Source organism: Poecilia latipinna, unplaced genomic scaffold, assembly GCF_001443285.1.
Source record: "Poecilia latipinna isolate Pla-1442-1.1 unplaced genomic scaffold, P_latipinna-1.0 Scaffold271, whole genome shotgun sequence".
NCBI lineage: Eukaryota > Metazoa > Chordata > Actinopteri > Cyprinodontiformes > Poeciliidae > Poecilia > Poecilia latipinna.
The window spans coordinates 23,348-41,841 of record NW_015112887.1 but is presented as its reverse complement, the minus strand read 5'-3'; the positions used below and the strand labels follow the sequence as shown (position 1 = coordinate 41,841).

The 18,494-nt window shown below is 42.3% G+C and overlaps 2 protein-coding genes across 13 annotated transcripts in view; both read left to right on the top strand.

The window, feature by feature from the left end:
- The window catches only part of LOC106948073 (serine/threonine-protein kinase WNK2), a 76,129-nt gene extending 73,358 nt beyond the window's left edge, over positions 1-2,771 (top strand). For 7 of the 8 annotated variants that reach the window (XM_015033526.1, XM_015033527.1, XM_015033531.1 and 4 more), the window contains one exon: positions 239-2,771. In XM_015033526.1, the coding sequence (XP_014889012.1) occupies positions 239-601 (363 nt within the window). In that variant the 3' untranslated portion in view covers positions 602-2,771. The remainder of the gene's footprint in view (positions 1-238) is intronic. The other variant, XM_015033530.1, reaches the window with a different exon arrangement.
- A 1,106-nt stretch (positions 2,772-3,877) lies between these two features.
- brpf1 (bromodomain and PHD finger containing, 1) lies at positions 3,878-16,697 on the top strand. 5 transcript variants are annotated; one of them, XM_015033520.1, is made up of 16 exons: positions 3,878-4,135; positions 5,966-6,753; positions 7,427-7,616; positions 7,703-7,990; positions 8,118-8,635; positions 9,270-9,459; positions 9,572-9,703; positions 9,816-9,944; positions 10,159-10,534; positions 11,040-11,342; positions 11,453-11,704; positions 11,796-11,943; positions 12,188-12,321; positions 13,638-13,753; positions 13,865-14,019; positions 15,653-16,697. In XM_015033520.1, the coding sequence occupies exons 2-16, from the start codon at positions 6,011-6,013 to the stop codon at positions 15,834-15,836; spliced, it is 3,858 nt and encodes a 1,285-aa protein (XP_014889006.1). In that variant the 5' UTR covers positions 3,878-4,135; positions 5,966-6,010; the 3' UTR covers positions 15,837-16,697. The 5 variants fall into 5 exon arrangements, with proteins under 5 accessions (XP_014889006.1, XP_014889010.1, XP_014889007.1 ...); XM_015033524.1 differs by lacking the exon at positions 3,878-4,135 and adding an exon at positions 4,343-4,409; XM_015033521.1 differs by lacking the exon at positions 3,878-4,135 and adding an exon at positions 4,416-4,503.
- Positions 16,698-18,494: the final 1,797 nt, after the last annotated feature.

Genomic DNA, 18,494 nt, shown 5'->3' with positions numbered 1-18,494 from the left:
TTTGTATTTTTTATAAAAAACCCTTAATTTATTTTTTTGTGTTCTTTTAAAGGTTTTTTCCCCCCCCCCCCCGATACGAACTATTTGAGCAAACATCAAAAAGGGTCTTTTGTGTTATAGAGGTTTGGTGTATAAGTGTCCTGAGACCCTGTGGTAGTGCATTTGGGGGGTTTCTTGCATTTTTAAATCTAAATCAAACCTGTGTAATATTTTCTAAAATACCTCCATTCTATTCCAGATGAAATGCCGTGTTGTTCCCAACAACTTGCGGCTACCTTTCTCATGCCCAAAGACCGCCGTTTTAGGCCATAATATGCCTGCAAATCTAGCACTAAACTCGTCCACAGTGCATCCTCCTGGCTACCTTGTGCAATCAGGCTCCTATGGTGTGATGGCTCCCACTCTTCTTTATTCACAGCAGTGGCCTGGCATGCCTAGTCCTGTAGCGTCTGTGGTTCCTGTAGGATTGCTTGGTGCTCCAAGAGCGATTCACTACGCCACATTGTCAAACCCAGGGATCCAGCCCTACTCTTTTGTTGTGCACAACCCTGAGAATGGGCCTTTCCCGAAAACCACAAGGACTACCCGATCCGCTAATTAATGTGTTGGTGTGCGCTCAGGACAGACTGATTTCGCCTGTGCTTTGGGCACCAGAGCCACACATGTGCATAGTTTTATCCTGTAAATAACACGCTATGGTGTTGCTATTCTTTCTGCAACACATTTATGTGTCGTAAATTGTGTATTTGTATGTGTGTATATTATACATTATGTGTTATGTCTGAATACTTACTGCTTTTTGGCTTTGTTCTTAGCTAAACTCAGCCATACAAGACATTTTATCTGCACTCACGGTAACCGACTTCACTCTGTTCTTCATCACGTTTGCCTTTCTGTTGAAACACACTACATTGGAATCCAAATATTAGTAGCTTAAGATTCAGTGAGATGACAGTATTTTGAACAAATGAACAGTTTTGCAGGAATGTAGTGCCTTGAACATTTATTTATGTATATATTTTCTTTAAACAAAGCATTTCTGCATCCAAGTTATTTTATTTGAAATGGTAGCTTGAGTGTGTTTTTTGGTTTACATACAAATGCCCTTATTGTAATGCACTAATAACACAGTATATAATCTTATTTTAATAAATACGAATATGGTTTGACCTTATTTACTTATCACCCCATTGATAAATGGAATGCCATAGCAGAGAGGTGATCTGATGCTTTCAGAAACAAATGACCAACGTATGAATGATGAAGTTAGGTTAGGGGAAAGGGTAGAAGCCAGCGTCCAAATCCACTTAATCCACTTAATTCAGGTCAAATGGTTCAGCTGGGCAAAGCCTCTTTATTTATTTTTCGATTGGAGAACCAACTCATTAGACAGCACGAGAGCTTCCAGTGTTGCAGAGGAAAGCCAGTGTCCAGAGCCATATAATACTGTACATAAGTCTTTCTACAGTAGATATCTCTGGTAGTTTTGTGAATCAGAATGTAGCAAATAACGTGAATTTTTTTTTTCTTTTCTTTTGAGGCTCAAAAGTGCAATTGAACCCCTTTCCACAAAGCTTTGATCGTAGTCTTGCCACAAGCCTTACCTTTAATGTGTGCAAGAGGAGCAAGCTTGAAAGGTTGAACAAAATTACAATTCACCAAACCACAGATGTTACCAGACACAAGAATCGATATTACAAACTACCCAGTAAACAGTTTATCACAGCTTATTGTTCTGTCAGTTTGCCTAGTACTCAACATACACTGTATGTAGAATACTTTGTGCAATCACCAGTTTAATCTGAGGTCTTAAGTTGTTGTTTTTTTTTTTTCCTTTTTTTAATGCTGCTATTTATCAAAGTGATTTTTGCTGTACAGTTAAGCGTTTCTTTCTTGTTTGATGGTACAAAGCAGATGCTCATAAAGCAGTGTTATAGCCTTGTTAAAGGACTGGTGTTTTGTTTATTTTTGATGACAGCTGATTTAATTTTGCCTTTTTGCATTTATTTTCAGTGACATATTGCAGCATTAAACTGAAACTTGATGTCAGAGATTTGCACAACATATGGTCTCCTTTTATTCATCTACATGAGGAGTTCCTACACTGTATATATTTGGTGGGGTTTCATCACTGACGAGCATGGCCAATATTTCATCTTTCCACAAAACGTAGAAACAGTACAGATATAAGGTTAGAAATATGACATCTGCACAACCCCAGTCCTGCCAAAGCTGTGAATCGTAAAGTTTTCTTCTAGTAGCTCGTATTTGTACATTTTATTTTGACTCTTAAAAGTGGTGGGGCGTGGTTGGGGGTGGGAGGGTTGCTTTAATGTATATTAACTCCATCAATTCGGTTTGAATTGGATTTTTCTAAGATATTATGCAGAGTCTTCTGCTTTGGTGAAATACTTCCAATAGTAAGAGATTTCTGTTCTCTGTCACGTGTATCTTGTATGTTCTACTTTTCCTAGCTGCTAACTCATGGAGATCATGGGAGGAGGTAACCAATACCGGTATATATGATAAACTGGGGTAGTTGAACGTGCACAGAGGAGAAGGAGCATCCTGACGCTTTTTCCTCGGCACATCTCTCTTTTGTCTGGGAGAAACTGCTCCTCAAGATTATGCTCCAGTTGTGACTGGCCTGTGTTTGAACTGTGTGAGATTGCTTTGCCTGCTGTATGTCCCATTGCATTACCCCACCCTGTCCTGATGCACTCTTATCACAGACTGTATGTTGAGAGAGAAATAAATATTTTGTGCTTGATTAATTGTCTTTATTTCCACATGCAAAACCTGGACAGTAAAACAAACTGAGATATTTGACATTTAGTGTGGTTAAAAGCTAGAAAATTTTTTTTGGTTTGTATATTTGTGTAGTTGAGCTGCATAACATTAGGAAAACATGCATTATGCAATAATAAGACAAATAAGCCAGGAAATTGAATGATGTTTATAGCAAAGACTCCAGATAACAAGTTGTTTATGTAGCTACTGGGTGGAAATTCTGTTCCAATCTACAAGGTTTTGTTGCAAAAAGGTGAATCGAACCAGATATTATTACAACAAACAGACATTTTGTTATAATTATTGACTTTTTTTTTATAATTACTCGTTGCCATCACCTTATTTTTTTATTTTCCTTCACAGAAGACCTTAAATGAAATACCACTCCAAAACAATAACAGTAATTGCACTCAGAAGAAATGCACTTAAAATAAAAAAGATTACTTTAAATCTGAATCTTCCAACTAGTTTACTTGTTTCCCTGTCTTGCAGACATGTTTAGGTACTCTTCTACCTAAAAGGAAAACGCCTTGGGAATTTACTGGCTGAAATAGTACCAATATCCGCAATGACATGAGTACCAACAAGGGCTGAAAGAAGCCATTAATCCAAACCAGATTAGTTTGCACATGGAGTCTGCATATTTTATCCAGGGACTCCACCTTCCTCCCAAAGTCTAAAAACATGGCTATTAATTTAATTGGCATTTCTCAATTGCCCTAGGATACAGTATGTGTATTCACGGTTGCTTGTTCTGTGAGCAAATGGCAACCTGTTTAAGAGTACCCCACCTCTCACCCAATGGCCGATGGTAACATGTACCAGCCCCCGTGCGACCCTGTAAAAAAAATCACTAGTTATAGAAAATAGATTACACATATATCAGTTATGTGAGCAGGAATGGACGGTGCAAAGATAGACTTATTAAGCAGCAAAGGTAGCTCATTACTATGTGTGTGCAAACTATTTTGATTCTATCAACCAATCACGAAACGCATTCCAATTCCTCCGACCAATCACAGAAGAAACCTCCGCCCATTGCGTCCCTATGTCTCGTCCAATGTAAAATCGTTCTGGTTTGCGTAGTGAATGTGTCAACCCGCGTCTACGGCGAAGCAGCGTTACAGCTATGGTTGTCCTCCCCTTTTGTTCATCAGAGTTCCTCCATTATTGCACAAACAATGAAACTATCTGGATGTTATGCCGTTTCATGAAACATTTTACTGCATGTACGCCTTCCACGCTCTCCTCTGGGATTATCTAATGAATTAAAAGCGACCTGCAACCCTCCTGACCTGCTGTGAGGTGTCCGAAGCACGCAGTATTTCCTGAAGAACGTGGAGTAGTAAGTGTTGAAAATAAAGTATCAGTCTGGAAGTGTTGTGTTGGTGTTTAAGGGTTACTTTTGGTCACATTTTCACGGTCAGAAACTTGCTGAAGTTGTGATCCTGTGCTAATTATTGTAATCCATCATAACCCACTGTGCCCTGAAAAGACAGTGACGCGGGTAGCTCCCCTTATTATGCAAAATAAGCACGCCAGCCTTTTTTCTACATCACAATACCAAAGCATATTAATGCCGAAATAAAAATCTCACATGAATGAAGTTGTGGCGCTTGGTAAGATTCGGCATTGGACCCAACCACACTTACTGTTGCAGTTCGCTAACTTCATGAAATCGAACGTTTGCTGTTATTTTCTGGAATCCACAGGGTGAGGTGATTATGGAGGGAAACGCTGGGTCTGAATGTTTACAACGAGAACAGTTCAGACTCTGTTCTTGGATTTAGTCCTTACTATTTCTTACCGAAACGGTCTGGAACGGCTGTGGAACGGCTACCTTTGTTTAGCTAACATTTATTCCGTGAGTTTAGCTAACGCACGAGCCTTAAACGTTACCAACGGGAATAAGGTATTGAGCTAAAGTTTAAACGGCTTTTTAATGTCTGGATTGTTTGTTTGTAAAGGCTGTAAAGTATTTATTCCTCTGCTCCTTTGGAAGTTTGTAGAAATCGTGGTTTGCTAACTGTTGTTAGCAGGTTGGCTAAAGCCCCCTGCTACTGTAGTTCATTGTTGGAGAGAAGCAACACCAGAATGCTAATGTTAGCATGCATTTAGATGGTTGTGTTGCCGAGTTACTGTATATTTCGCGGTGTACAATTGAATTAAGTTGATTTTTAAGTTTTTTCCCCCTAGCCAAACCGAAGCTCATGTCCTAATTCACAGTCAGACGTTTTCCTGATTGTTTTATTGCTTAAACGTTTTATTTGTTGACCTGAATGGCACCTGTCACCGGGTAAAAGGGAAACATAAGTTGTTTCCCTGTTGGAGTGTTTACATTTTTAGAGGGTTATTTCCTGGTCATGTGACAGCAGTATAGATTAATTATTAGATTGTATTTGATGGTATTCATGTATGTTACATACTGTAAAGAAAATTACAAAATAGCAAAATGGGGAAGCTTCATTTTTTAGCATTACTATAAACCTCTATGTTTCCATGGTAACTGGAGCCTATTCCAGCTGTCAGTGGGCTCTAGATCAGATCATCTGTGCATCACAGACCCAACCCGAGTTAATTCTGACAACTCATGTAATTTCTATCCTAATCGCTTGACTAAAATGGGATTTTTTTACAGTCACAGTGTGATCAGTTGTAGTCATTTCAGTTTTAGTCAACCAAACATTACTACATATTAATTGACTAAAGGTACTGTAAATTTAGTTGACTGAATTAAGTAGTCATAGAGAAATGTATTTTTTAGGCCCTAGTGTCTTTGAGGGTTATAATTCCCTTACATCAACGTTACACCTATTGATCTGAGAATGCACCCGAGTTAGATTTATATTTTTTAATACACAAACATGCATACGAAGATCAAGTTTCTAATTGCTGTTCCACGCTATATTTCCACTACATCATAATGCTTGATTAAAATAGTTTTTGTCATAAAAAAATATAGACATTTGTTGCCAAAAAAATTGCATCAGTTTTTGTTAACAGAATATACACAACACAGTGGTTCATGATGATAATGGAAACAATGGAAAAGATTGAGGAAAACAATATCAGCCAATTACAACCCAACCCATTGCTCATATTGATATTGTGCAGCCTTATATTCCATTTATTTTGAAGTCATAGTTTCCATTTGTGTTTTTTTTTCTTTCTTCAGATGTAAAGCTGAACTTCAGTTGCCCCTGAAGAGGTTGTTGGCACCATGGGACTAGATTTTGATGTGAAGACATTCTGTCATAATCTTCGGGCCACAAAGCCGCCGTATGAGTGTCCAGTGGAGACTTGTCGTAAGGTTTACAAGAGTTACAGCGGCATAGAGTATCACCTCTACCACTATGACCATGACAACCCAACTCCTGCTCCCGCTGTGCCCCAGAAGAAGAGGAAGGGCCGCCCTCCTCGTGCCTCGCTGACCGCCTCGGGGGACCCGGACGACATTGGAGGCAGCGGAGGTGGAGGACCTAGTCCTGAAGGAAACGCACCTGGGAGCCCCAACCGGTCAGACCATTCTCACTCCCCTGGCAGGGAGACGATGACCTACGCTCAGGCGCAGCGCATGGTGGAGCTGGAGATTCAGGGACGCATTCACCGCATCAGTATCTTTGAGAACATTGATGTGGTGTCCGAGGAAGACAGCGATGCCGAGGACGCACCGCCGTCCGGCGCAGGCAGTTTTGGAGGAGGGGTTTGTAACGGCAGTGACAGTGGGGCTGGAGGCAGTGAAGTCGGAGGAAGCGGGAAGGACCGCTCTGATATCCCGTCCTCTAACGGCGGTAAAGCCACGCCAAAGACCGGCAAGCACAAAAGTAAAGATAAGAAGAAGGACGGTTCGTCTCACCATCACAACCCGCAGTCCGGTCTTGCTGTCAAGCTTCCAGAAGCAGTGTTTAGAGAACTGGACCAAGAAAGACCTGACGCCCCTGCTCGGACTTTATCCTACTACAGGTGTGCAACTAGGATTGTAATTTGATTCATTAATATTTAAATGGCTTAGGTAGGTTAGTTTTTTTTCACTGTCTAAAAATAAAATTAGACTTAACTTTTCACTTTTAGTTAGGTTTCCTCAAAAGAATTCAGTTTATCAAATGTCAGAATAATGAGGGTGACTTTAAATCTTTTATGGAATTCAGATGTTTAAATACATTTCCTTAATATTTGGCAGAACTGCCTTTTGATCCATGTAGTTTATGTGATATATCCATTTGTGACCAAGCTGATGTCTTGAGATGCTGCTTCACTCTTCTAGAAAACGCTTTTTCTTCACGATCCCATCTATTATGTGAAGTGTGCTAGTTCCTACTGCAGCAAAGTGCCCCCACAACGTGATGCTGGCACCGCCTTACACCCACATGTGGAGGGCTGTGGGCTTGCGAGCACTGTGATCATTATGACCAAACACTACAAGTAACTTTTGTAATCATTTTAGTAATCCTAACTGGCCTAAAATAGCAAAAGTTTAGTCTGATTTCACGTAAGTGAAGAAAAACAAGTTATGGGTTTGTTTTTTTTAATACAACGTGTTTAAATATTTAGTAATTCCATTTAGAAGCTTTAAACGTTTTGTGATAGATTTTTCTTTCTGCCCACATTTCCTCCTCTGTCTGCCTCCGGGCTTCAGGTACATTGAGAAGTCTGTGGAAGAGCTTGACGAAGAGGTTGAGTACGACATGGACGAGGAGGACTACATCTGGCTCGGCATCATGAACGACAAACGGCGACGTGACGGAGTGACGCCGATCCCTCAGGAGGTCTTTGAATACCTCATGGACCGCTTAGAAAAGGAGTCCTACTTTGAGAGCCACAACAAGGTACCCGAACTCGCATGCTAAAGACATTACAGGCATTCACCTGCGAATTTGAACTCTGACCCGTTCTGTTTGCTCGTCCCCCCCAGGCGGACCCCAGTACGTTGATCGACGAGGACGCCGTCTGCTGCATCTGCAATGACGGCGAGTGTCAGAACAGCAACGTCATCCTGTTCTGTGACATGTGCAACCTGGCGGTTCACCAGGAATGCTACGGCGTTCCCTACATCCCAGAGGGTCAGTGGTTGTGTCGGCGCTGCCTGCAGTCGCCGAGCAGAGCGGTGGACTGTGCTCTGTGTCCTAATAAGGGCGGGGCCTTCAAACAGACGGATGACGGGCGCTGGGCTCATGTAGTCTGTGCGCTTTGGATCCCGGAGGTGAAGCGATTTTTAATTTTTTTAATTTATTTATTTATTTATTTTTTTTTGCAAATCAACTGCAGAGATTTTGATTGGTTTCTCATGTTGCCCCAATAATAAAAAATGTTTTTCTCCCATTTCCTAGGTCTGCTTTGCAAACACGGTCTTTCTGGAGCCGATCGACAGCATCGAGCACATCCCTGCCGCCCGCTGGAAGCTCACCTGCTACATCTGCAAGCAGCGTGGCTCAGGCGCCTGCATCCAGTGCCACAAAGCCAACTGTTACACGGCCTTCCACGTCACCTGTGCCCAGCAGGCAGGCCTCTACATGAAGATGGAGCCGGTCAGAGAAACGGGGGCTAACGGCACGTCGTTCAGCGTGCGCAAGACGGCGTACTGCGACATCCACACGCCGCCGGGGTCGGCCAGGCCTCTCGCCGGAGTGGGCGGGGCCAGCATGGGCTCGTCCAACAGCGAAGGGGAGCTGGAGGACGACGACGAGCCCAGCCTCGGCCAGGACGAGGACTCCAAGGGCTGGAGCTCTGAGCGGGCCAAGAGGGCGAAGGCCAAATCCAGGCTGAAGATGAAGAGAGCGAGGAAGATCCTGGCAGAGAGGAGAGCTGCTGCACCAGTGGTGTCTGTGCCCTGCATACCTCCCCACAGGTAGATGTGCAGTTCACCTGCTCAGGCAGAACTATATTTGTCACTGTATATTCTGTCTTACAAAAGTTTACTTATGTTTTTTTTTGTTTTTTTTTTTACATTTTTTCAAATTAAAACCACAAAGTTTCAACTTATTTTAATGGGATTTTATGAGATAGACCAGAGGTCAGCAACCTTCACAACCCTAAGAGTTGGTGAGAAGATTGAAGGAGCTAAAAACAGGAGGAAGTCTGCAAAAATAACTTAGGCCATGGCGGAAGTTTACCTTCTCCCAGAACAGCAGTGGTTTAGATCAAATCACAGAGAAGAATAAGCAAAAAATCTCAGATTTACAAATCTGGTTGAGGCGTATGCCCATGAAACTACTTTAACAAGTTTATTCGATTAAAGCATTCATCCGGAGGAGCCGACTACAGATGTCACGCTTTTCATTTTGTTTCATTTTAATTTCTATAGGAAAATGGAAATCATCTTTCATTTTCCTTCCACTTCACAGTGAAGCGCTCTTTTGTGTCGGTTTGCAACAAAAACTCCCAGTAAAGTGTTTGCGGTGGTAACGTCACAAACCGATAAAGTTCAAGGGAGCGTGAATACTCCTGTGTGACGCTGCAAATTAGTGTTTGCTTCTCTGCAGACTCAGCAAAATCACAAGTAATCTGACGGTGCCCAGGAAGAGTCAGTTCATGCAGCGACTCCACAGCTACTGGACGCTGAAGAGGCAAAGTCGAAACGGCGTTCCTCTTCTGCGGCGGCTCCAGACCCACCTGCCATCTCAGCGCCACGTGGAGCCGCATCCACCGCAGCCCGCAGCGCAGCTTCCCCCTGTAAACATGTCCACCTCTTGCTATTTGTTTGGGGCGGGGGGTTGTCCCATTAACTAAAATGAACACGGTTTTTGTTATTTGTTTAACGTTTTCTATCACATTTGTGGTTCAGAGGGACAGCGAGGAGAAACAGACAGCCTTGAAGGAGCAGCTGAAGGCCTGGCAGAGACTGAGACATGACCTGGAGAGAGCCAGGCTGCTGGTGGAGCTCATCCGCAAGAGGGAGAAGCTCAAGAGGGAGACGGTGAGGCTCAGAACGGATATTTTTTTTTACACTATTGTGATAATAAAAGTGTGTATGCACGAATGTCGGTTTATCCGCTGCAGCTGACAGGTGTACAACTGTGCCTGTTTAGATTAAAGTGCAGCAGATGGCGCTGGAGATGCAGCTCACTCCCTTCCTGGTGCTTCTCAGGAGTACGTTGGAGCAGTTACAGGAAAGAGACACAAACAACTTTTTCACTGAGCCTGTTCCCCTCGAAGAGGTAAATGTGCTGACAGAAAAACAAACAAACAAAAAAAAAAAACCATTCAAAGTTTTCCCTCTTTATTTGCACATATAAAATTAGACCATGCTGCTGCATTGATATTGGTTTAAAGTTGCAAGCGCAGAGGTTAGAACTGCACGTCTAAATGATGCTGGTGGAGACTTTTCCATCAGGCTGTTCCTCAGTCCGAGCCTTTCCCTCCGTTCAACAGGTGCCGGACTACCTGGAGCACATTGACACTCCTATGGACTTCCAGACCATGTGGAACCTGCTGGAGTCCCATCGCTACCTCACGTTCGAGGCCTTCGAGGCCGACTTTGGCCTCATTGTCAACAACTGCCTCAAGTACAACGCCAAGGACACGGTGTTTTACCGAGCCGCCCTGCGGCTCAGGGAGATGGGCGCCGTCGTCCTCAGAGCGGCCAGGCGCCAGGCCGAACGGATCGGCTTCGATTATGAGTCGGGCATGCATCTTCATCGAGACTCGAGCCCAGAAAGCCAACGTGATCCGGAGAGAGACAGAGACCGAGACCGAGAGCGGGACAGGGAACAGGACAGAGACAGACCTTTGTCCTCTAATGAAGAGGGTAAGCTCCCAGCTTTTGCTTTGATTGCTTGGCTTATTGTGATCAGGAGAAGTGGCAAAGCGCTGAATATTTAAAGAAGACATGCCTTTCTTATAGATCTATTATTGTCTTGTGAATAGATTTTTTTTAAAAATTCTTATTCATGAAAATATATATGTTATATAATATATACTTCATTTAAAAGTTTTTTGCTTGTCATAAAATAAAGCTAAACGGTTCAGATGAAGATATTGTTCACGTAGCTGAGAGAAATGTCCAGCAGATGGCGCCTCTGTCATTGCTGTGCTGAATTTCACTGGTTCGAAAACATTAAAGGACCTGGGCTATCGACACCGCTTCTGTTCTCCACATGAACGTCATCAACAGCATTTTCTATTAACAAGTGTGTTCAATTGCAATTAGAGACGATTCACATGACGGCTCTAGTCCTATGCTGTTGAACCTGAGCGTTTTCTTGCCCGTTTGGTGGACGAGCTGTAAGTGTTGCTCTCCCTGCCCCTCCCAGACCTGCTGCTGCCAGAAAACAGGCGACGGCTGCCGCTGGACGAGCAGCTGCATTACCTGCAGGCGCGCCTTGATGAGGTCAACTCCGGGAAGCACAGCATCGGCCAGTCTCGCAGGGCCAAAGCCCTGAAGAAGGAGATCAGTGTGATCCGGAGGAAGCTAGCGCACCAGCGGGAGGTGAGCTCCATCATGGGGGGCCGTGAGTCGGCGGGGGATCGCAGTTCTTCTCTCCCGCATCACTCTTCATCTGCGGGACACCATGACGAGGGAGGAGAGAGCAGCAGCCAGGAGATTGGAGGAAAGGGTATGTCTATAGGAATGTTGAAATATTAATATGACGTGTAGTGCGATTCTCCTGACAAAATGTTTATTTTCATCTTTTGCCATTTTTATCTCGCGTTTTATCTTCCACAGCTCCCGAGGTTGGCCGGCGGACTTCTGTGCTTTTCTCCAAGAAGAACCAAAAAATGGCCGGACCTCCCAAAAGACCAGGGCGCCCGCCAAAGAACCGAGACATGGGCTACGCCGGGCCAGGGGTGAACCAGAGCCCCATCGGGCCCCCGCAGCTGCCCCTGCTGTCCAGCAGCAGGCCCAGGAAGAGACCCCGCACCCCGCACAGCACCTCCAGCTCCGACAGCGACAGCGACAACGATGACCTCCTGCCAGGTGCGGTGCACCGTGGCCGCCACTGCGCCTTTAATCATGTGACAGTTCCTGCGTCACAGAGTGACTCACTGCCTCCGTGTGTTACCCTCAGGTTTACCGAGCAACGGCTTTGATACAGGAAACCAGCCTGTGACTGAAAGCTTCCGTGTGTACAGAAACGAGCCCCGTCTGCCTCGATCCAGCTCCGACTCAGAGTCCACAACCAGCAGCAGCAGCAGCGCCGCTTCTGACAGGACCAGGTGATTGATGCGCGAGCGCTTCTGATCTAAAGTACCCACAATCCCATGTGTTGCTGTTGGTTCATGAACAACAGCATAGAAAGTGAAAACCAAAACCACAAATCGTATAGTGTTTTCTTCTCAAAAAAAAAAAAGAAGAAAACGCTAGCAGAGCCTTTCATTGAAAGGCTCATTGAAGAAAGGCTCTGTTAGGTTTAGTTTTGAGTTTTGACGGGCGTGCTTTTCCTGCATTTTCCTCCCCCAGCACTACGCCCTCAAAGCAAGGCAGAGGAAAGGCGTCGTTCTCTCGTTCCACCTTCCATGAGGACAGCAGTGAGGAAACATCGGGCACAGAAAATGATTCCTACTCAGTTGGAGGATCACGGAGCGTTTCGCACTGTAAGCACATGCTCACACACACGCTGTGAAACCCTGCAAAGCGCACATGAAGGTGTTAAACGTTTCAAACGTTGTTTCAGTTCATTTCCTTTGAGAGTCAGATTACTGTAAGACTTGATGGAGACATTAGTCTGAGTCTTGATCAAATTTCTAATTTAATTATTCTAAACCTAAACTAGTATTTTGCTTTAGAGTTTAATGCTTCACCACCAGTAGAGTACTTGCATAATTGGCCTGCATTTGAGTTTCCCCATCTCTTCACCTCTACCCTCAAATAAAATCCTTTTGAACTCACCTATTGGTGAATAAAGTGATCCTGTATGTAGTTACCTTCTGTATAAGTGGAGCTGATCTAGGAAGGACTCGGGTTGATTCGAGAACACCTTGGACACTGGTAGTTTATAAAAACCAACACTAAAAGGCCATCGCTGGCAGAAGACGATTCACTCTTCTCAACAGACTTGTAGATGATCTGCAGTATCTTGCTGCAAGCACAGATTCTTGAAGAAATGAAGTCTGCTCTGCCCTTCCTTCCAGACATCTATGCTGTTTCATCTTCAGTCTGGTTGTGCGCTTTGACTTGAAAATTCCTGTTCAGTCTGACTGAGGTCAAGCTGTTTTGCAAATAAAAATGTTAAAAAATGTTAGAAATCATTTATTATTTTCCTACTGCTGTCACATAAAATCCCAAGTTCAAGGGATATTCATACTTTTACCAGGAATGTGACCACAAAGTTTTATTCTGCTCTAATCTAAGAGTAGCAATAAAAAAAAGAAAAAAAAAAGTTCTGGCTCTTTTTAATCAAATAATCAAAACTAGTTGGTTCATATCTAAACCTGGGGATTTCTGCAGTGATGATTTTTTTTTTTTTTTTTAAAGCAGGAAACGGTTTAACGGCAAGAGTCAACCTGTCTTATTTAGTTTCCTTGGGCTAAAGAAGTGTTGGGTGTACAGGAAACAAGACTTAACATCTTGTTCCTGTTTTTGATTGCTACATGGAAGTATGGCACCTGCTGCAGTTGTTGCCTGAATGAAGGAAACGTAACATGCTCCACCAAAAAGCAAGACACTTTTCTCACCTTGAGAAACACTGAATTGTGCCGCTTCCAAAAAAAATAAACATTTTTTATCTGGTTTACATAACTTTTTTAATCCGTGTTATTGCTGCACATTTCACAATGAGAAGGTGATTCACTCCTTTTGAACAGAAAGTACTCGTTTTATAGTAAACGCTGAAGACAATGAGATAACATATGAGCTCATTGTACTGAGAAAATAAAAATGGCGTAACGCTGGCTTTTCTTGCTGCCGTCAGTGGTGCGTGGCCGGGACCGGTCAGGATGCTGGATGACGTCTGACGACTACTCTTCTCTGGAAGCTCTGGATCTGGTCTGGGCCAAGTGCAGAGGCTATCCTTCGTATCCTGCTCTGGTGAGATAGAAAAATTGTGCTAACCCTGAGAACTGCATCAAAGCAACCTGACTTCACCCGTCTATAGTGAATGTACGTTTAATCGTCATCCACGCCACTGTTCACCTGCAGATCATCGACCCAAAGATGCCCAGGGAGGGCGTGTTCCACCGCGGAGTCCCAATACCCGTACCGCCTTTAGACGTGCTTAAACTCGGGGAGCAAATGACCCAAGAAGCCCGGGAGCACCTGTTCCTCGTCCTCTTCTTCGACAACAAAAGAACCTGGTCAGTGTTCTGAATCCAGCAGTTTCAAACGTTGCGCTGACATTTGCAACCTTCCATCTTATAAGGGTCAAACTTTGTTTTGCAAGCGAATCAGGCCTGGTTGTGACTGGGCGTAGAATCGTGCATGACTCTGCTGCAGAAACTTCAAAGCGGCGCTGCAGCGCTCGCGCTGCGAAGCATGAGCCGACGGAACGCGTAGCAGATATAGGCCAAACGTGGTTTTTGAGAATACAAGGCAAGGGAAAGAGCACCTGCTCTTCTAGGTCATCGTGTACACTGCTTTAATTCATGAGGAAAAACGAAGCGTGAGAAGGGTGACGGCTTCGTGCGCTGAAATCCTTCCTCGTTCTCATCTTAAAAGCTTAGCTGAAGTTCTTCCAGGTCACGCTCTGCAAAGAATCAGGAAGTCTGCTGAGGGAGACAAAGACCCCTTTTGTTTGAAAAGGCATTTTAATTACACTAATATTGATTCTAGCACAATATACTAATTTATGCACGTACATCTGCATCTCAATAGAAATGCTCATTTATTTCAGTATTGAGACAGTAAAAATGAAACTCGTAGTCAATTTAGTGCGCTCAGAATGACATATGCAGCTTTTATTTCTGTTCATTTTGATGGCTTAGAGCTAAGAAATTCTGAATTTCAGTTTTTCTGAAACCCCAGAATATTTTGTCACGATGGGGTTGTTATTATGAAATTGTCAGCTTCTTGACTAAAATATGCCCATGCAACAAACAATACTTGGTCAAGTCTCCTTCTACATGAATTACTGTATCAGTGCTACATGAGCTTTGGCAGTGTGGGCAGCTACGTCCTATTAGAACATGAAGTTGGTATCTCTAGCATGAAATGCTCTAAAATATCAAATGTTTTAATATGAGCCTTGATGAAACTCAGTGAAACAACATCAGCAGCAACTTCACACTTTACCTTTTGAACCACAGAGCAACAGTCAATCCATCCAACCATTTGCTTCTAAATCACTCCTTTTAGACCTTCTGTTGATTTTTCCATCCTTTCCTCTTTCAGCTGGTGATTTTTTTGCAGGTTCCATATGTAAAGGTGGTCCACTATAAATGTATTTGTCATAAATTTACTGGAAAGTATTTGATGTGCGCTTTAGAAATGTATGTTTAAAAATGTATGGAATTTAGAAATGAAAAATTATCTAGAACCCAATTTACAATTATCTCCTTCTTGCTAGAGCACATTTTGAAACTCGGTTTGTCCCTTCCTCTCTGAACTTTGTCAGGTATTTTTAATGACTTTGCTGAGCTGCAATAAATAAATAAATAAATATTTTTTCATTACTATTATTTGTTTTTGAAAACCGCTATTTTTTACCTTTCACTTTTTGGATTTCCCTCCTTGTGGCGCGAATGTGAAATCATAAAATAACATTTCTGGATTAAAAAAACCCATCCTTTCTTCTTGCCATACCTGATTTATTTTGTGAAAGTAAATTTGGGAACTGTTATTAACTATTAGTTATAAAACAAATAAATACTTGAAAAATATCTCTTGTTTAATGAACAAGTTTCATTTAAAAACAATATAAATGAATGACATTTTTTAAAACTGATTTTTCAGTTGGATTGAGATGCACCTGTGTGTTTGTGTGTTTCGCAGGCAGTGGCTGCCACGATCCAAGCTGGTGCCGCTTGGTGTGGACCAAGAACTTGACAAGGAGAAGATGCTTGAGGGCAGGAAATCCAACATTCGTAAATCCGTTTCGGTGGCCTACAGTCGTGCCATGCAACACCGCAGCAAAGTCCAGGGAGACCCCAGCAGCGAAACCAGCGACAGTGACTGATTGCAAACAGACACGCAGTCTAAATCTGCAAAACTTGTGGATTTCATGCATCCATTAAGGGAGCACAGCCCTTTGTCACGGATTACAAAGACAACAAAGCAAGCAGGAAAATTAGTAGGAAGGAAAAACTCCACTACTTTGGCCCCAAAACACATTCACTCACACTAAGCCATATTTAATCAGACATGTAAAGAAAAAAAAAACAAAAAATATTGTATTTAAGAAGATTAAAAATAAGGATATTGCTAATAATGATGATGAAAAAGAAAATGTTCCAAATCATGAATCAAAATGTTTAATGTACGTGGTCTGTATATGTTTAAAACAAAAGTGAAATAATGGTTTACAGACTTAAAATGTAGGTATAATATCACACTATGGTCCATACACAGTTCTGCCTCCCCCCTGTCCTTTCTTCACATTCAGTCACACAGGTAATCTTACACTCAAACAGGTAAATGCATGTTCTATGTGTAGAGTAAATATACACACACCTCACCTTCCAAAGGACAAAAGCATACCTGTGTGTGTGTGTGTGGAGTCGCAGGAGCAGAAGAAGGGACTGTTGCAGCCTGTTTGTAGGCAAATCAACGTTACTGTAATTTATTCTTTGAACTTTTTGTTTGTCACTCCAGCAGCTGCACATCTCAAGGTCTTTTTTTTTTTTTTTACAGATTTGTAAACAAGTTTTCCTGTCACATTGACCTGTAGAATCAGTCAATAATGAGGACTAAACTGAAACATGATCGTCTCCATGTCTCTTAGTCACAGGCCGACGGCTGTAGAACTTTTATATAACACAGATTGCATAAAAAAAATACAAGTTTAATAAATAAAAAAAAAAGAATAATGTTCTTTTTTTAAATTTGGGTCTTGTGTCGTGGTTACTGTTACTGCTACCTCTGATTCCTCCTACATAAGAAAGAGAGCATTGTGTGGACCATTTGTTTTTCTTTAGTGGAAGGGTGAGTCAGTAATTTATTGGACTTTCACATCCTTATATAGGTTTCTATTGAGGGTGCCGTATTCGACATGATCACACAGGCTTTAAAGGGACCATGATAATCTTTCCCATCTCAGGGAACGATTACCTAAGACGGAAACCTTTTTCATTTCTATCAAAGGCCTTTACGGTTTATGACCTGAAATCTGATGCCCTGTGGTTGGCTAATGCTGTACCCAGCCTTCAATCTGGCATGTAAAGAGACTCAAACATGTTCAACTCTGCTAAACCGCTTTTAACCTAATATGACCCAGACAAATTTAAAGGTTTGTCCAAGCATATGTGACAATGTCCTTACTGTGGCTCTGCAAATGTTTTTGCTTTTACGCACAGTTGAAACCAGATACTTGTATTCACTGTACACAAAGACACACCTTCTTTTCCTGACTATCTGACTAAATTTGACAGCTTTGATCAGGTAAGGAATACAAAAACAATTTCTGGTTACTAAATGTCAAAATGTTGAGAGACCTTATGTTGCCTACGTTCTCATTTCCCTCCAATCGCAAAGTTCTCATACAAAAGATTATACAAAGTTTTCATACAAGATTATACAAAAGATTACAATGCCTTAGCATGTCATCTGAGAGGTTCATTTGCAACATTTGAGTTTACGGAAAGCATGTCTGGGTGTACGTTAAGGCAACACCTAGAACATGCTGCTTCCTGGTGTGACCTTATGGAAAAACTAGATGTCAAGCATGATATGAAGAAGACAATTGTGAACCTCCAAAAGCCTGCTTCCTCCTTGTGTTCAATTCATCAGTCTTGACAAGTATAAACAGTATTGCAACTTTATGAAGGGAGATCAATAAGTCGAAATGTAGGAGCAACATCTCATGACATCGTCTTGGGTGCAGATATGTCTTCAATATGAAGGGCAATCCCAATTTCTCTTCTGAATTGGTTATGAAAACAACGAAGTCGATGTTTCTGAGTGGAAGCTGCACAGTTTAAAAGGAACTTCTGCCAAATACTAATGGAATACTAATGGAATACATTAGTATTCCATTAGTATAATGTAAACTAAATAAAAAGTGCATTATTCTGGAATTTAGCAAATACAAATGTGAAAGTCTGGTTTAATGTCAGGCAGTGAAGGAAAAAAAAGTGGTTATTTGTCTTTATACAGTGTGTAAACATTTGGCTTCAATTGTCTTTTAACAAAAGAAATCTGGATTTTCTTGTCAGGGCACTTTAAGAAAACAATGTCCCATTATGGCATCTTTAAATCACTCACAGTCCAATGAAGGGTTGTTGCAGGTTGGTGCAATGTGAGAATATGTTGAAATCCATGTTGAAACATGCTAAGGCATTGTACTTGAAAGAGTTAAAATAACCTCACTGCTGCATTTGGTTTTGGATTCATGCTTCGTGACTTTCAGTGACTGAACACCTATTTAAAACAACCAGTCCGTATGTCTACTCGCCTTCTCTGATGCAATACAATCTCAAGTGGTTGCGATGACAAAGATTTCGTGCAAACGCACGCTCCTCAAAGCCGAGGCTTTTTCATAAGATTTTCCGCAAATGATAGCGATCCCCCGCCCCAAAGGAGAACCCTCACGCCACAGATTCTGCCTTTAGATGAGCAAGTGTGATCAGACCCCAATGATCAGTTAAAGCCTCTCAGTTTGTTTTGTGACACTCAGAAG

Excerpts from the sequence above, each read along its gene's own strand:
- brpf1 (XM_015033520.1), top strand. The coding sequence starts at position 6,011 with ATGGGACTAGATTTTGATGTGAAGACATTCTGTCATAATCTTCGGGCC. Across the intron at positions 11,944-12,187 it reads GCCGCTTCTGACAGGACCAG|CACTACGCCCTCAAAGCAAG; the intron begins GTGATTGATGCG and ends TTCCTCCCCCAG. Across the intron at positions 12,322-13,637 it reads ATCACGGAGCGTTTCGCACT|TGGTGCGTGGCCGGGACCGG; the intron begins GTAAGCACATGC and ends TGCTGCCGTCAG.